Below are 19,461 nucleotides of genomic sequence, written 5' to 3'. Positions count from 1 at the left end.
GTTAACCAAATATCACACAATGTTTCTTTAGATACAACTAAATTTGCAAGAGTCGTCAAAAATCGATCATGATCGGTCTTAAATGATAGTCAGTACATTAAGCAAGTATGCAAAAAAGCATGTCGAAAGTCAGTGGGTGTTCCAAGGAAATGTGTTCGCCATTTTGAAAAAAGCAACCAGGCCTGCAATCAGTGCAAAAACAAACAAACAGACAAACAAACAAAACAAAACAAAACCATACGAAAAAACAAATTAAAAAAAAAAGCAAAATAGACCCACGATGGGTAGGGAAGAGGCGGCAAAATAATTTATAACTTTTATGTAATTATGTTGGGGAGTAAAAAGATATTTGTAACATTATTCGTTCCAAACATGACAAGTAAGTATGCTGAATGCTGCGTATGGAAAGTAGAAAAACAAAGCAATGTCTATATTCAATATCGGATGAAGAAAGTCTATTTAATTGGGCATAGTCGTTACGTACCATGAACGCTTAACACTATAACCCACCATTTTGGATACATCTGAGCATGCTCCCACGAGTTTCCGCTGGACTGCCTTTCAAAATATGGTGGGAGCAAAATGTCACTAGTTGTAGCTAAATTTCTCCAAAATTTCTAGATAAAAACCCTCTGAGGCATACGTTAAACATCAAAGTTGTCGAAGGTAAAAGTATATCATTCTCAGGAGCACTTTCAGTACCTCGTTATCTTTGTGTTTGGAAAAATGAATAATTTAATAATAATAAAATAATACATTATCGTAAGCCACTTAACAAAAATCTCACGTAAAAGCTGTTTCAGTTGGTCATCACTAATTTCCTTTATGACCTCATTTTACATCTAGACTAATTGTATTTTCTTTTACTGTCTGAAAATAGTCCATTTAACTTTGAAAAATACTTACTTTTATCATTAATTTTATTAATACATACTTTATTAACTTTATTAATGATTATTAACTTATTAATACTTTACTTTATTAATTTTGATTGGGAAATACTTTCTCCTATCGCGAATTAGACAAGAAAAACAGATATTCGGTAATTAGACCCTGTGGAAAGTTATATTCCAATTAGACTAAACGAAAAAATGCAAGAGAACTGTTCTCTTTATGTGATCTGATGACGATGGACAAGGATTGACGGTGCAGTAACTGTCACCTTTATAAACTGATTAAAAATTTCCTAATAGCTATTCCGGTTAGTACTCCATACTGCAAAATAGTTTTAAAAAGTGTACACGGAATACAGACGTAATAAACTTGTGTCTCAGAGAAATCGTAAACTTAATTCTAACATCTAATTACTTAATCGAACCGATGTTTGAACATTCAAACCAAAGTAATCGCTTAAAAATTGTCTCTTTTTTTTGCAGAGCAAAATCATCATCATGTCTGAATCTGAGTCAATTTTTCACGGTGTGACCGTCATTGGGGCTGGTTGGTCAGGGTTAATGGCGTGTAAGTACATGCTAGAATTTGGACTGACTGTTGCTGTGGTGTTTCTCAGAGGACCCTAACATTGTCACAGTCATGCGGACAACGAAAACGACTTCGTCGTCATCCGCGTCAGAAATTTCGGATTTTCCAGTGCCGAAGGAGATTGGATACTTTCCCAAGCACGCCGACATCTTCACCTACTTGTTATCCTACTGCGACAAGTTTAAGTTGTGGCCTCACATTCGACTGAACCACAGGGTGAAGTTAGAAGAGAAGAGAGACAACCTATGGCGAACTGAGTGCGAGAACGGGAGCCTGTTCAGCAGCAAATTCTTGATAATTTGCACAGGCCGTGTTTAAAAGCATAATTGAGTTCTGGAGCAGACTTTCCTTAAAGATCTCGCTGGCAAAATTTACCACAGCTCTGAGCTCAAATCATTTGTCCGTGAGCATAAAGGCAAATGTATATCGCCTTGTATGGAGTATACCTTGAGGGATGCATTTCTTCCGTAAGTTTGCGAAGATTCTGCCGAACCGACAGCCCCAAGTCCTGGACAAGGCTTCATCTCGTACGATGAAATTCGTCGCTCCTTTCACAAAGGGAAAACCAGGTAATCACAGTAACTCACATGCCATCTTGTTGAGTTTAGGTTTTCTTTCTTTCTACAAAACTTTTTCGAAGTTTTGTATGATATAAGAGGGAATTCGAGCGTTTTGGTAATGTTTTTTCTTGAAGTGACGTCCTAGTCACGTCGGTCACGTAACTTGCTTCTTGAGCTCAAATACGCTTATATAAATCGCTCTAAAAATTCGTAGTTTAAGTAGCCCAGAGATTTTATTGCAGTTTCTAAAAGAGGAAGCCTTTTTATTGATAATGGTTATTTTCTTAGTTTATGGAGCCTTGTAAGAATGGCCGATTTTAGTCGCCAAAGTTGATGTATGTTTTGATGGGTGAAATTTTACCTGAAATAGAAAACTCGTAAAAAAATCATTTTTTAAGGAATCTTGGAAAAAATGCTTCAGAACCTTTGCAAACATCTCTTGATTCAGAATTTTTATGTAGTTTCCGAATTGCTCGTGAAATGAGTTTTATATCGGCCGTTATCTTGAGGTGCACTATTTCACCGGGAAAACACGATTATGAAACCCCAAAACACAAAATGCCACCGCTCTTCCAAAATAATTTTTTTTCGGCATCTTTGATATTTTTCCGTAACTAAGGCCATTCATACCTATGTTCTGGCAAAGTTTGAAAAAATTTTCAATTTCTTTTAATTTTGAACACCTCTGCTCGATTTTTACAAACGACCACTCTTAAACAAAACTATCCTATCATGAAACCCTTCGAGAAACGCCTCTTGGCGTGTCGCAATAATCAACGAATAACGAGCTATAAAGGTGTAAGAAAACTGTATACCAGCGGAAAATTCAAATTTTACCGTGTAAGAAAATAATCATAACATTAATTATCATCATAAAATACCAACAAGAAAGATAAAAATGTTAGTAATCGTGAATAATAATCGAAACAATTGTAATGTCAAAAAACTAAAGTTATTCGCTGCAATTCAAGTGATATGATACAACAAAGTCGTTCACCGGACGAGTTCTGTGTTGATCGGTGATACTCCAACTGGATTCGCTTGGTCAGTACCGTAACGAAAAAAAGAAAAATCCTTAAAGTTGCCATTCTTTGTTTTGCCTGGGAAACTTCTTAGAAGAATTTGTACGTTCATGAGGATTCCTACAAAATGGTTTCCCAAGGTTGTTGAGAAAGGTAGATAAGAGAAACAAATGATTTATGACGTTTATGTTAATAAAAACCTCCTAACTGACTTTCATGTTTCCGTGTTAGACTGAGCCGAAGAATATAGGTGACTTCGCGTCTCACTGCTGGAGTAGTTTGAGACGGATTTGTAACCTGGCAATGTATAAAGAATACTTCAAAATCAATTAATGTTCTGAGCAAAGCCCGAAAAAGACCGAAACGATATTCATAGACTAATCATGGGGTTTCCTAAAAACAAAATTTTATTTCTAGATAGAAAGTGAACTTATGAATAAAATTGAGGCGTTTTTTTTTCCTTTTTTTTCCAGAAAAAGGCAAGTTCAGTAATCGTCTTGAGCGTTAGAACGAGTGATATCTTCGACGAGAGATAGGATTTTACTTCGAAAAGAAAAGACAAAGACTGCTACGGAGCTTATGGAAGTCCTTGAATAGTTTGTGATGAACTTGTAAACGGGCAAGAGTATAAAGAATAACGAAAAATCAATTAATATTCTGATCGAAGTCCGAAAAAGACCGAAACGACATTCATAGACTAATCAAGGGGTTTCCTAGAAACAAGTTTTCATTTCTGTGAAAAAGGAAAAGCTGAATGCAAATTAAAGTCAATTCAAAGTCCTCCAGGCTTTTAATGTTGACTCAAAACATGTTTATTGTCTTTAATAACGAAATCTTTGCTGCTCTAAACCGTCAGTTGTCTCCCTCTTTATTTGAGAAAAAATGCTAGAACTGTGTAACAATTGATATTAATAACATTAGTCATTGCGGATCTAAAAACATTGGCAAGAAGATTTTCAAACAAATTCTAGACTTAGTAGTTATTATTATTAGGAGGATTTTTCTTCTTATAATCCAATTATTCCAATGTGAGCTCAAACGATACCTTTCCTTAGATTTTTAAAATTTAGAAACTACAAGAAACAGTGCCTCTGAAGTCAACCCAATTGATATCCTTTGGAGAAATAAGAATAACGAAGAGTATCACAACATAGTGGGACTCAATGGGCCATGTGTTTTGTTTACTTCAAAGAAAGATCGAGTAACCCATGTGTTATAAACGAAGTTTTACTTCAGTTTCTGTAATTAACAGCAAAGTTTCCTTTCAAATTGTTACTGTTATGGTGCCTTTGCCTTTCTTTCTGGGATAGCTTAAATCAATCGCATCATACAGTGTTACTGGTACACATATTCCCCAACAAAATTTGAGGAATAGTAGATAAAAAATTATATGAAACGACGTGGCTCCTTTCAAATCGTGACCCCATAGTGCTGATTCGAAACGAGCACGGGCCATGTCGCTGAAAATCAGCACCGAACATGTTGCAACAAAAACGATAACGAGTAAGGACTTCTTGTTTTCTGTCCAAGCTCTCCACGACCGTAACAAGAAACGTGAATCCATCGCGGCGTCTGATTTTGGTGACACGATCTCCTTGTTGCTCTCAGTATCGTCTTTAGCCAAGGTTACGGAAACCAAACAGAAGTCAATAGACATGGTCAAAATCAACGTAACTTTGAGGACGACTTGAAAAATGGGCGTTTGCAATAAGCAATGGTGCCAAAAGATCATTGCAGAAGCGATGAATCTCAGAAGAAGCATCGCGTACAATGAAAGGCAAGAAATTGTTTTATGTTCTTCATGTACTGAGGGATGTTCATAGCACACTTTCATGATTGCCACCAGGTTACTAATTTGAAAAAACATCATGGACAAGGAAAGAACCCTCAAGACATTACAGGATTCCGTAGCTTGAATACGGAAACCATTCCACCATCCCGCGGCATCCGCGACCAGAATTACAACTTGGCAAGCGACTTGAAGACCTAATAATATCCAGCACTTTTTGATAGATCTGTATTTTTTTTCATCTTTGTAGCAGCTCTGTAACAGTAGTCCGTTGAAAAAGATTGCGGCTAAATCCATTACGAATATCAAAAGAAGAGTTGGCACGGTTAAGGACATGACGCGATAGCGTAATCTTCCTCTCCTCAGTGTGTGGTTGAATTAAGCTGAGCTGTATTGACGTGTGTCTTGAGAGCACACACTTATCTTATCTGCATCGGGGAGGGCCAAGGGAGGTCTGGACAAGAATAAAAAACATAGGAGCGGTTACTTGACTATGATTCTTATCTTACGCATAAAAAAGGTTACGGGGTGCAAAATCAACGGCATTTTATGAAAAGTATGAGGTACCACAATCTGAAGGGAAGACCCTTTTGTTTAACGCATATGTAGAGTTTATTCTCTTTGTGTAAGACATTGTTGTGTAATGTTTTTTATTTGTTGTTTCTTTTGAATACCATGTTGTTGTGTAGAAACCTCTTGTAACCTCCATCGGTACCACATATTAATTTATGCGCAGTTGCAACGCGAGATACTTGTATACGTAACTAGTTGATTGAATTGTCCCATGCGAGAAGGAGTATATAAATTTTAAATTACTTTCTCTTAATGTTCGAGGGATTCGTTCCCCAACAAAGAGGAAAGCTCTTTTCACGTGGCTTAATGAACGAAAGTACGATATCATTTTCCTTCAAGAAACCTACAGTACTGTAGATGTTCAAGATATCTGGAAGACACAATGGCAAGGTAAGCTTCATTTTGCACATGGTTCTAATCACAGTTGTGTGGATACCGAGGGCCGCTCAATTATAATGGAAGCTGAGGTACAAGGCTCATTATTCTTGTTTGTTAATATTTATGCTCCCAACAAGGTTCAAGATTGATGCCGTTTTTTTGAAAATTTAAATAAAAACATTGAACATTTCACTGTTAACAAAGAGCATAGGATAATTGTAGGGGGAGATTTCAATGTCACACTGGACTCCGATCTTGATTGTTCCGGTGGAAAACCTTTTAAGAAAGAGTCCAAATACAAGAGTTATGTCTCGATTTCGACTAAGTAGATATTTGGCGAATTCGAAATCCGGAATGTAAACGTTTTACGTGGAGCCAAAAAAATCCTTTCATTCAGAGAAGACTTGACTATTGGCTAATCAATGATTCTTCCCAGGATGATATTGACAAATCTGATATCATTCCTTCGATTAATTCAGACCACTCGGCAATTTTTCTTCATCTTAATAGTTTAGACAAACCGGAATACGGTCCCTCCTTTTGGAAATTTAATGCCAGTCTCATCAACGATGATGATTTTGTCACATTGATAAATGAAAGTGTGCCTATGTGGTTAAAGGAATTCGAAGAAGTTACAGATAAAAGACTGTTGTGGGATTTAATTAAGTACAGAATCAGACAAGTTTCAATTAAGTATAGTAAAGAGAAAGCGCTCAAAAAAAGAAAAAAGATTTCTGATCTTGAGACCTCTCTAAGGATTTGTGAGGAAAAGTGAAAAGAGTCACCAACCTTTGAGAATCAGGAGGAGCTTGAAATATTGAAAATGGAATACGATTCTATTTATGAACAGATAGCAAAGGGAGCCATTATTCGATCAAAAGCCACATGGTATGAGAAAGGCGAAAAAAGCAACAAGTATTTTCTAAATCTGGAAACGCATAAAAAAGCTAAAAGCTCTGTTCCCAAAGTCTTTAACAGTGAAGGTGTGCTAATCACAGACCCTAAAAGAATTCTCCAAGAGATACAAAATTTTTATTCCGATCTTTGTAAACATGATCCCCTTAGACCATCAGAGGAGATGCTAAATTTTTTCTTGAATAACTCTGAAATACCGAAACTCACTAATAATGAGGCTCGAAACTGTGATGGAAAATTAACAGTTGACGAGTGTTACAAGAGTCTTCAACTTTCTGAAAGCAACAAGTCACCAGGTAATGATGGATTAACGGCTGAATTTTATAGAGCTTTTTGGCACATTTTAGGAAATCTGATGGTAGACAGTTTAAACTACTCTATGATTATGGCGAGTTGTCAAATTCCCAAAAGGAAGCCATTATTACCTTAATTGAGAAAAAGGATAAAGACAAACGGGATTTGTCGAATTGGAGACCAATCTCACTTATCAATGTGGACGTAAAAATAGGGTCAAAAGCTATTGCAAGAAGATTAGAGAGGGTCTTACCAAACATCATACATTATAATCATATCGATGTGCATATGTTAAGGGAAGAACTATTTTTGACGCAGTCAGAACGATAGAAGATGTCATGGAATTCTCACAAAGGTATAATCTTGAAGGGAGAATGATTTGTATAGATTTCAAAAAGGCCTTCGATACTGTCAGTAGAGATTTTGTATTTCGCACTCTAACCTCTTTTGGTTTTGGTCCATCATTTTTGCAATGGATACACACATTTTACAACAACATCTCAAGTTGTGTCATAAACAATGGTTTTTCTACTCAGCCCTTTGCAGTTGAAAGGGGAGTGAGACAAGGAGACCCCCTCTCAGCTTACCTGTTCATCATAGCGCTAGAAATTCTTTGTATTAGTGCACGCAGTAGTAAAGATATTAATGGTATTAAGGTAGATAACGAAGAGATAAGATTAAGCCTTTTCGCAGATGATTTAACTAGTTTTTTGAAAGATAATCTTTCGCTTGTGAACTTTCTTAAACTTATAGAAGATTACGGGACTTGTTCAGGCCTGAAGATTAACCACGATAAATCAGAAATAATGATATTGGGTAATTGTTCTTGTACTCTACAACAAGACAATGTCGTTTCATGCAACTTAAAAATTAAAAAAGTTGTTAAAATTCTGGGAGTGCACTTCACCTATGATTTTCGATTGAAACAAAAATTAAATGTTGATGAATTAATTAGTTCCATTCAACAAAAACTACGAATTTGGAGGTGGAGGGATTTGACGATTATCGGAAGAATTCAAATTGTCAAAACTTTTATCATTCCTATTTTCCTGTATCGCACGAGTTTGATATTAGTAAATAGGGAATTTGTGAAAGATGTGAACAAAATTATCTTCGATTTTATCCGGAAGGGGAAGGACAAAATCAAACGCTCTGCTCTTACTGGTGACATTGAAGATGGGGGACTTAAAGCCCCACATTTAGATTCTATAATAGAGACTCAGAGAATCCTCTGTTGCAAAAAGTTGGCAAGCGATCAACCGAGCAATTGGAAAAAAATTGTACTGCATTATCTTGAACCTGTGGGGGGTAAACTTATTTTATGTTGCGATTTTGATTTGAAGAAATTGCCCATAAAGCTTCCAGCATTTTATGAAGAATGCTTTAAAAGTTTCGGAAAATGTTCCGCAGCAACTCATACAAGTATACAGGATCAAAATAGACAAGATCTTTCAAAAGCTATTGTGTGGAATGATAAATTTATTTGTATCGGTGGCAAATCTGTGTATTTTAAAAATCTCGCAGAAAAAGGAATTCTTCGAATAGGGGATCTAATCTCGGACAATAACGAATTTATTGTTAAAAGTAATTACAAGTTGAGAGAATTAAACACCTCGCCGTTAGATATATTTAGACTTATTTCTGTAATAGACGCCTTACCAGTTGAATGATGTGAATCATTAAACACGCTTGCTTCTACAGCTGAGGAGCCTTTCAATTTGTATAACGAAATTAAATTAAGTTTTAATTACAAAAACCTCAATGGCTATTCTGTTCTTAACTCTTCACAGTTTGCCAAAGAAGTAGCCAATATGGAAATTTCTGATGATGAAGTTATGGTGTCAGTCGACGTTGTGTCGCTTTTCACAGCTATCCCTGTCAACAAAGCGTGTGATTATATTCGCAACAAGTTGAACAATGACAGTACTTTACAGTCTAGAACAAGCCCTACTACCGATGACATCATTTCTCTATTTGACTTCACTCTCTCCAACAACTATTTTGTCTACAATAACTGTATATACAAGCAAGTCCACGGATGTGCCATGGGCCGCCCTGTAAGCCCTATCGTCGCTAATCTTTGCATGGAGGTAGTTGAAGAATTAGCCATCAATACCCCTACAGTTGCACCAAGGGTTTGGAAACGATATGTTGACGACAGCTTTGTTATCATCAAGAAAGATGCTGTCTCCTCCTTCCATGACGCCTTAAACTCCATTGATCCCAAAATCGCTTTTACTATCGAAGAAGAAAACAAAGGTCAAATCTCTTTCCTTGACACGCTTGTTTCCAGGAAAAATGGTGTTACTAGCATTGATGTTTACAAGAAGCCGACACACACAGATAGATATCTGGATTTTTCTTCACATCATGTATTAAAACATAACGTCTGTGCGGCCTCGACCCTTCTATTCCGTGCAGCCAACCTTCCGAGCACCATTGAAGGTAAAAGACGCGAGACTAGCCACGTTACCGAAGCCTTAAAAGCTAATGGCTACCCATCAATAGTTATTTCCAACATTTTAAAAAAGAAGTCAGCTCCGACAACTCCTCCACCAGAAGAGTTAGTGTCCATGTTCTTCAAATGGGCCGATCCATCAGACACATCTCTGGGTTTCGCTTGTCTTCCCTACATCAGCGGCCTGACTGAGCCACTTACCAGATTACTTCGTAAAAATGACATTCGTGTGGTGAGCAAACCAGCTAAAACCCTGCAGCAAGAATTTCCGTCACCTAAGTTCAGGCAGCCCTTAGATCTACAATGCAATGTTGTCTACAAAATTCCGTGCTCTGACTGCTGTTGGAGTTATGTAGGAGAAACTGGCAGATGCTTTAAAACCCGAAGAAAGGAGTGGCTCGAACATTGCCAACCATGCGTGGGAAAAAAATCACGCGATTGACTTTGAGGGCGCTACCGTGATAGACAAAGGCAATTACCGCGTTCGAAAAACACTAGAATCTTGGCATACCGCAAAAACCGTCGGCGCAGACAATAACTCTAAACCGTTACCAAGACAATATTCTATCTTATTGTAATTTGATTTTGTTCTATTGTCCATTTTTTAGCTTTTCACACCTCTATTGTATTTTTTAGTTTTTAACTTTTTCACACCCTCCCCTGTATATATTTCCATTCACGCCCTTATATTTTTTACATTCGTTAAAGGCTATAGTATAATAGCCGAGTCTCATATTTTAAAACCTTTTTAACCAGAGAACGTTTTTTTACCTTTTTCACTATGTCATATCCTGGTTACAGTTCAATTTTTAAAAACGTTTTAATTGAAACAGTCATTTCAAAGACTATATATAAAGAACTTCGAAATAGAATCATCACTCCACCGACTGCCCAACTGAATTTTAATACTCATTTTGTTCATGATGTTTTAGAATGGAAAGAGATTTACAGCTTGCCATTTCGTACTTCCTTGGACACAAAATCGCGTGAATTCCAGTATAAACTACTTAACAGGTGTCTTGTCACAAATTCTTTTTTAAACAAAATTGGTATTATTCCATCCCCGGCGTGTTCCTTTTGTGGCGAAATGAACGAATCCTTGGAGCACTTTTTTATTTCTTGTCGTTATACTAAGGATTTCTGGGCTGAGGTAATAAAGTGGTTCGATAATCAAGGCGTAAAGATAAAACTTCTCTCTGAAAAAGATATAATGTTTGGCATTTTAAGGTGCGCAGACGAATTATTAATCAATCATATTTTAATAATTGCCAAACAGTATTTATATTCTTGCCGACAGAACAAATCTCTTCCTTCAATTAAAGTATTAAACCTCAAAATTAAAACGATCCACCAACTCGAGACAATGATCGCAAAATCAAATAATAAGCTAAAAGCTCATAATATGAAATGGGACAAGTACAAAAATTATTAGATGATATAGAATCTCATGTTTGTTGCTGCACTGTACTAGTATTATATTTAGAAGCCGAGGAGAGCTAAGAGGAACTGTGGATTGTGTATGTAGATATATGATGTACCGTGTCTGTCTGTTTATGTGAATTATGTTTGTTTATGAAAAATGTATGTAACTTTGAATTAATAAAAATTGATAAAATACAAAAAAATAAAAAAATAAAAAAAATATGTAGAGTTGATGGTATTTCAATATATAGGCAGGCTCTGTTGCTATTTTCGGAGAGGTTTCTGAGTAACCCCCATACTATTCTAAAACAAAGCATTAGTCCTAAAGGCAACTCTATTGTTTTCGCCATAGTTTCTTTAACCAAAACGAAGTTCAATTGTGATGAAAATTAGATTTAGCGACGCTTTTTTTCTTCTCTGGCTCTTTTTTAGGTTAATCCCTTGTCGAATTCCTGATCAGGAAAATGATTCTTTATTTTTAATTTAGCATGTTCGACATTTCTTTCGTCTAAGGTGACTATAAGTTTCCAAAACTGCTATTTTGCGTCCTCCGCACTGAATTTATAATCAATTGACTGGCGTGAACGGCGGTTGAACAACAGAAATCAAAGAGCGATTCAACATTAATTTTAGAGAAACCTATTTTTGTCTTCTAACGCGATGATATTCATTGTTCTACTAAAAGTTGGTCGAAAAGATGCTAACCGAATGTTCAGATCTTCCTTTGCCGTATAGCCATTGTTGGGCAGGCGAGAGATAAAGTTGGAGTCGGGATTCAGATGACTAGAAAGTGGATTAAAATAATTTGGGCCGTTCAACAGGATTAAATAAAAATGTTTTGAAGACGTTCGGCGTCGTGACTCAAGGGACCATGAGAAAATTCATAAACTGCTGAATTAAAAGAGCTATCCCACAAGCGATTAAAGGGAGGAGAGATTGAGGTGTCTTGTCAGCCATCATAGAAGCAATAAATAAGAATACAGATTAAGCTACAAAATTCAGAGTACTTAGATTAAGGGTATACTCTCCCTTGTCGAGCAAATCTTTCGAGGTAGCCTGAAGCCATTATTAATTTGACATTTTTTGTATCCGCCAGAAGTTGTTGGACTTGCAAGGTTAGTTGAATGATCAAAAAGCTTCGCGTTGTCTATTGTACAATCGGCTGGTAAACTAATATTTCCATGCATTCATTACCTTCTCTTCGGCAATCCTTCGAGTAAACTTGTACTCGACAAAGCTCAGATCAGGAGTGGTCCGTCTGGTGGGATTGCGGGGACCAATTTCGATTTCTCGAATTGAAATTTCAACTCCTGCAGCTTGAAAGAGGCTAATACATAATATAGTTGCGTCGGAAGCTGACCCACTAGCTTTTATTTCAGGGAAATCAAGGATCGGTACGTTATATTGGCGTTGAATCAGCTCGACGGATTTTCCTCTTCAACTCGTCTAGTCAGGAAATTCAGGCGAGACCAGAGCTGTTTCCTTTGGTATTTATTACTGAAAAGACGGTATTCATTTCTGTTCCAGGACTTGCCCTCATCGTTCGCGCCTCGTAAATGGGCACCGTGTTCACAAAACTTATTTAACGCAGATAATATTGCTACTCACAGTAAGAAACCAACATTTCTTTATACATAATTAACATAAATACATACTCCGTTACTTTAGGTACGAAACGACCGAACTGGGTGCGAAACGTATCAACTGACCAGCTATTAAATGATCATGGGAAAGAAACGACCGGCAACCACACAGAGTCACTGACACAACTACCTGTGAAATGCTTGGCAAGTTCCAAAGTAACTGAGAATCTTTTTTAAAAATCATGCGCAGCTTTAGACGAATTGATGAAAAAGAATAGGAAAAGAGGAAAAGCTGGAGATTCTATTCACGCAAACGATGTCTATGGATTTTACAAATTTTTGCTAAGCTTTCAAAACAGTGGATCACTTTAAGAACTGTTCCCAGCGAATAAAAGTGCGCTTTGCATGGCATTTAGTAAAATAGAACGCGTGAAATGAATGAATAAATTTGGTCGCAATAAATTTATGGTAATTTTATCTTTCATCTGCTTCAATTTCTCATCTCTGCTGAAACAATAGTAGAGCGACTTAATTTTACACACCAGTTTAGGTTTTGCATATCGACGTATTCTAGAAACAAATTAGATGATTAGTGGTAAATATTCAAAATATTCAAAAAGTCCCCTTCTCTCGAAAGAAAAAAAAAATTGAAAAGTCCCGAACAGCCACCGAGAAGAACTTCAATGGAAACTTGGTTTTGTGTCCCTCGTTGTATAGTTACTGCAACGATTATTTCATTCTAAGGTAGTGATACCCACAAGTGATCTTTAGAAGAGATCTTTTATTTTTCTGACTGGTTATATTTCCCATCGTAGAAGCCAACTCACATTCCATCGGAGAAGCTAAGTTAGATAAAGTTGAGGGATCAAATGTGACAATGAATTATATTATGATGCTTTTTTGGAGCTTTCCATCTCATATTTTGTCAAATTAACAAAGCTTGACAAAAACCCTGACAGAGCAAAAGTTATAAACGTAAAATATAGGACGTCAGTTGTAAGTTTCTTAACTTTGACTAAAATGTGCGAAACTATTTTCAGCCCCAGTGGAATGTATGAATTACAGTGTACTTAGCAACCCCGATCGAGGTTGTCTCAAAATGTTTATTAACACTGGTGCTATATATTTTCAAACTAAACCCACCCGAATCAAACTCATAGAAAGCCTTTGCATGACCAAGGCTAGGAAATTCTCAGGGTAACAAAACATAAAAGTAAAGGAAAAAAAAACTGCAAGAGTAAAACAAAATAACAGGAATTATCTATACAAGTGATTCTACAAGACAAACGCTTAAGAAAACAATGTTGTTCACGCGCATTCATTCCGGAAACAAGGATCAGCAATGTCGATAGCGTAATGATTGTAGAAATAAGGGAGATGGTAAGTTTTGAGCTCGGTAAAGAAATCGAAAAAGATGTTTTTTGTCTTGCGTGAGACAAAGAGAAAATTCTGAGTCCCCATGAGGAATCAAACCTCAGGCCTTCGGATTCCGCGCTCCGATGCTCTATCACTGAGCCACAGAGACTCCGCAGTGAGCGAGATCTATTACGAAGTTGATATGACACGCGTCCTGCATACTGCTATATGAAATTGGTAATAGACCTCGCTCACCGTGGAGTTTCTGTGACTCGGTAGTAGGGCATCGGAGCGCGGAATCTGAAGGTCTGAGTTTCGATTCCTCACTGGGACGCAGAATTTTTCCTTTGTCCCACGCTCGTGACAAGACGAAAAACATCTTTCTCTATCATCTTTCTCACATCAACTATATTCACTATCTCGTTACCAAGGCGAAGATACGGAAGAGGATAGAGAGGGGGCATCTTTAAAGTTCGGAAGGAAGACTTGGTGACAATCAAGGGCGTAAATACTGAAGAAGATGAACAGCCAAATGTCGTCACCTTATCCCAGACGAGGCCATCATGTTATTAACAATGGTGTGAAGGACATATACCGCGACATTATAAAACGTTTTGTCGATACCTTCGGTACGCCAATCTCAGAATTTTAATGATGTCGTACGTATCTTGCAGAGTCAATACCTATATCAAAGCTTTTTGAGAAAAGAATTAATTTCACGTTAGTGAATTTCACAAGCATGGAATTGACCAATGACATAATTTTTCGAATCATCCCTGTAATTAACTGTCATTAACAATTTATCTCTCAGCTCAGTGAAGAATTTTCCGTAAACACAATCAACTCTTTATGAAACATTGATGGCCTCAAAATTCTTGAAAAAAGAAATTTTCTTCGAAAAGATGATTGCGTCATAAGTCCCACTGTGCTATTTTGCATTTTGCGTGTCACCGTTGAAACACTCCGTCGCACTTCAATTCCTTCAGGACCTCCAGCGATGCAATTTTTTTTTCGCTGGGACTCGATGGACACCAACCTAGATTTGAGGAATCATCATGCAGTCCCAGCAAAATAGCACAAATTCTGGTAAGCAAAAAATTTGCTTTGTACCCGAAAGGCAATTTTTCATAGGAGCAATTGAGCTAATTTTAATTTCATGGTCCTTTCATGATTCTCATTGGAATAGTTCCTCGCCGTTATAATACAAAAGTCCTGATCTGAGAAACTGGCTGCTGTGTTCCAAGGAGACGATGATATCCGTTAGCTCGTTACCATGGCGAAGATACGGAAGAGAGGGTGCTTTAAAGTTCGGCAAGAAAACTCTGAGTAATAATCAAGGGCGTAGATACTGAGGAAGACAAACAAGCACATGTCGTCACCAAATGCCTTACGAGGCCATAATGTTATTAACAATGGTGTGAAGGACATTTACCGTAATGTTATAAAACGGTATTTCGATACCGTTATTAAAGCGTATCTCAATAACAATAAGTATAAATCAAGTTGAGAAGGGTGGTCTGCCTGCAGACTGCATACTTTGGACCGCACCTTTGCCTCATGAAACGAGATAAAAATACGAGAAAGCGCTGTGTACATCCCAGAGAAAGAGATTTATAGGAATCATAGAAGAGGTTGAAATTAAACGTTTAAAGGAGGTGGAATATCCAACTGTTGAAGAAACCTTTCATGTACCACTGTCGCTAATTGAACTAAAATAAACCTCTCAATTCTCGTGAAAACTGCCTCTTTATACGATTAATCAAAATACTGAATTGAAACGGAATGCTTTTAGCGTCAAACGGATATTTATAACACAATCAGAAAGCACCTAGGCAATTATATCCAAAAAAATAATTCACCTGCCTGCGAATAATTGTTAAAAAGCGACATCCTAGAAAGGTGAGTCGAAAACCTAAAGGAATAAATTCGCTTTGGAAAGGATTTTGAGATTTCTGAAGAAGAATATCAATAAGTTGCAGCTAATTAGCTTTCTCCCTACGATATTTAGTCCTCCAGGATTTCTTTTTTCATTTCAAACGCATCATTTTCACAATTTAAACGATCACATCGAAGATTCGACGGAACTACCCCAAAGGGCGAGAAAAGCTTTTTCGACTCTTACAAGGATTTTGGAAAAGGCAAGAGATCGATCCAAATCAAGCTTCACGCTATTGTCTTAGAGATACCTCGACTTACAGAAAAACTGAAAAGAAGCATTAATACTATTTATACTAATATTAATACGATATTAATAAGATGGTGTAAACGTTCATTTTCGTAACGAGCATTCCCAGTTCATCAGAGTTCTCGCGTATAAATAAAGTTTATCATATGAACTACGGTGTTATACAAGGATTCCCAGCCCTGAGAAAAGCTGGAACAACATACGTGAGAAAATATCGTTTTTATTTCACCTGTGTTTGATATCGTCAATCAGCTGCTGTCACATCACTCACCTTTCGCATCTCTCGGTCAAGTTAATGAACGAACGGCGAAGCCTTCACCATCCTCAATCCAAGGAGGTTTATCGGAATTTTTTCAAATTATGGCTTCTAAAACACTTCAAAAATCCGCACCGCTTACAGACAGTGACAATCAAACTTGCTTGGAGAGGGAAGATAACAAAAGACGGAAAGATAAACCGAAAGTTATGTATTCAGTGGCTTTGGTAATGGCCTTTCTCGCGGCTGAGAACGAAAATCGACAGCTGGACGATTTGCCACAGGTCGATTTTGGCCGTGTACCTGAAAGATTTCTTCTGTTGGTAAGGACCAAGTCAATAACTGAGAATTTTTTATACATTTAAAATTACGCCCATTTGTTTTTGCAGTGTTTCAACGCATTTTTTATCTTGAGTCTTAGCTCCAACGTACTTTACGATTTTTATACGGGGATTGTCGATCTTTTGCTTTAATTCACTGATAAAGTTGAGTTGTCTTGTCGGTAAAGGGGTATTGTGATTGTGTGTATATAACAATAAAAAAAATATCCCACATGGATGCTTGCATGGATGCCCATGTTCAGCTCGACAAATCACTCGTTCGCTGCACTTACTCGTGAGCTATCGAGTTAAACACTCGAAGAGAAGTTCCATATCTACACGCGCCCATGTATTATTTTCTAATGTTTATTACTATTATTATTATCATCATTATTATTATTATTACAAAGGAGCATGTTTTGTTTGTAGACTATCAGGCTTACAAATAAATATTACACTTCTATCGCTGCGTGCATATGGTGAGGGAGATGTTTAAAGCTATACGCATCTCGTTGAGAATAGAAATACTGGCCTTAAAAGGTTAAAAAGAGTTGAACTTGGGACTCCCCTGTCAAACTTCAAACTTTGAATCTATCGCAAAATTGCCACAGACTTCGTGGAAAGCTAGATAACTGTAATGTCAATGACCGTAATAACAATAATAATGATCATAATAATAATGATCATAATAACAATAATAATAATAATGATAATAGTAATAATGATAATGATAAATGTGATGTATATATTTACAGTAGTACCGATGATGATAATGCTATAAAATTGATAGCAATATCATGAGTAACATAATATTATAATAGAAACGATCTTAAGAAAAATGAGAATAATAGTGAAAATTAAGCACTCCAACTGCAAATTGAGGATTTTCACAAAGCCAAAAGAAAAATGCTTCGCACAATCCAGTTCATGGTTTAAAAATCTAAAACGTTCTTGAAAGGGGAAAGCCCGCCAGACGGACAACAGAAACTTTGAGTGATGGTAAAACCTACATCGATAATTTTCTTGATCATTATACCGAATGCAAATATAATAAATAATAACAATTACCAGTATTTACATAGCTGACATATCAAAAAGAACTCTCATGGCACTTTACAATAAGTATAGGAAATTAATGAAAATTATTTAAAAATGAACACGATAACTGTCGACAAATATAGAAAATAAATATGTTTTTAGATTCTTTTTAAATAAAGGCAGTGTTCCAACATATCTGACGTGGTTAGACAGGCAATTCCATAATTTTGGTGCACAGACTGAGAATGTTCTATCTCCATATGAATTTGTTCTTGATGTTGGTGTTGCTAGGAGTCCTAGAGAACTTGAGCGCAATGCTCGAGATGATTTTCTCTCCTGTAATAGTTCAGAGACATACCCAGGGCACAGTCCATGACGAGCTTTGTAGACAAGGAGTAAAATTTTGAAAACAACGCGATACGAAACCGGAAACCGGTGAAGTTGCTGTAATAAAGGGGTGATGTAATCGTACTTCGAAGTACCAGTGACCAGTCGAGCAGCTGTGTTTTTAACCCTCTGCATTTTTTAAAATTGATATTTGGGTAGACAAAAGTAAAGATGGTTACACTAATCTAGCGTTGTAGTTAGAAAAGCATGTACTACCTTAGAAGTGGCCTCATCTGTCAAATATTTACGAATTTTAAACAGGTTTCTAAAGAAGAAAAACGAAGTTCTACAAGGTTGATTTTTCTGATCATTGAACAATATTTCCTGGTCAAAGATGATTCCAAGATTAGTAACTGTTGTGGCCATGGTGAGTTGTTCATTTGCCAAGCATGATCTCGTCCAGTAAGGGCTATTCCGAAATTTAGAGCGAATTAATAATATTCCAGTTTTCTCTTTGTTAAGCTTTAGCTCGTTTCGCCCCATCTATAAGCAAATGACAAATACACAGTCAGCAGTCCGATTAGTAATCGAGTCAATGTCATCATTCTTGAAGGCCACATAGAGTACCCAGGTTTGCCTAGAAAGTAATTAGTCGTTGTCAATCTCCTCTGTTTTATTTCGCAGCACCTACGAATTTATGTGTTCCTGAGTGCCATCAAAAGTGAACATCTTTCACAGAAGAGAGGATTTTTTTGCTTCTCGCTCATGAGGAGAAAGATTGAGTGCTATAAATTTTTCGAGAGGAAGAAAGGGAATTCGCTATCGTTAACATAACCTACTTCTTTTAAAAACGGGGTGTGAACTTTTCACAGTTTTAGCGCTCCAAAAAACAGCTAGTTTTACCGTGTAAGAAAATAATCATAATAATAATTACCATCATAAAATACCAACTAGGAAAATAAAAATGTTAGGAATCGTTAATAGTAATCGAAACAGTTATAATGTCAAAAGAGCTAAAGTTATTCGCTAAAATTGAAGTGAGATGATACGATAAAGTCGTTAAGCGGACGAGTTTTGTTTTTCGCCAGTGATTTTCCAACTGGAATTGTTTGGTCAGTACCGTAACCAAGAAAAAAAATCCTAAAATTTGCCATTCTTTGGAAACAGCTAAGAAGAATTTAAAGATTCCTGCTAAATGGAATTTCACGGTTGTTGAGAAAGATAGATAAGTAAAACGATGTGAATAAAGACCTCCTAACTGCCTTTCATGTTTTCGTGTTAGAGAGAGCCGAATAATGTGGGTGACTTCGCGAGTCAAATGGCTCACCACAAATGAAGACACACCAGCTGCCAAGCGGATAATGAATCTTGGAAAAAAAATTTTTTCTTCTCATTTTTTCTAAGAAAAAAGACGAATTCGGCCGTCGTCTTGGGCGTCAGAACGAGTGATATCTTCGACAAAAGATAGGATTTTACTTCAAGGAGAAAAAAGGCAAAGACTGC

The 19,461-nt window shown here is 36.7% G+C and overlaps 1 protein-coding gene and 1 pseudogene across 2 annotated transcripts; one reads left to right on the top strand and one right to left on the bottom strand.

Moving 5' to 3' along the window:
- Window positions 1-3,838: 3,838 nt before the first annotated feature.
- Window positions 3,839-5,206, bottom strand: LOC149045733 (uncharacterized). The gene has a single exon (XM_089207106.1). The coding sequence runs from the start codon at window positions 5,187-5,189 to the stop codon at window positions 4,329-4,331; it is 861 nt and encodes a 286-aa protein (XP_089063232.1). The 5' UTR covers window positions 5,190-5,206; the 3' UTR covers window positions 3,839-4,328.
- A 385-nt stretch (window positions 5,207-5,591) lies between these two features.
- Window positions 5,592-11,220, top strand: LOC149045732 (uncharacterized; annotated as a pseudogene). Its single transcript, XR_016186805.1, has 2 exons — window positions 5,592-5,816; window positions 8,804-11,220. The product of XR_016186805.1 is annotated as an uncharacterized LOC149045732 (transcript).
- Window positions 11,221-19,461: the final 8,241 nt, after the last annotated feature.

Source organism: Pocillopora damicornis, chromosome 5, assembly GCF_964200805.1.
Source record: "Pocillopora damicornis chromosome 5, jaPocDami1.2, whole genome shotgun sequence".
In the NCBI taxonomy this organism is placed as follows: domain Eukaryota; kingdom Metazoa; phylum Cnidaria; class Anthozoa; order Scleractinia; family Pocilloporidae; genus Pocillopora; species Pocillopora damicornis.
The sequence above is the reverse complement of the archived record's forward strand: the minus strand, read 5'-3'. Positions and strand labels throughout refer to the sequence as shown.

Bases quoted from the DNA above. Each gene is read 5' to 3' on its own strand.
- LOC149045733 (XM_089207106.1), bottom strand. From the start codon at position 5,189: ATGTCCTTAACCGTGCCAACTCTTCTTTTGATATTCGTAATGGATTTA.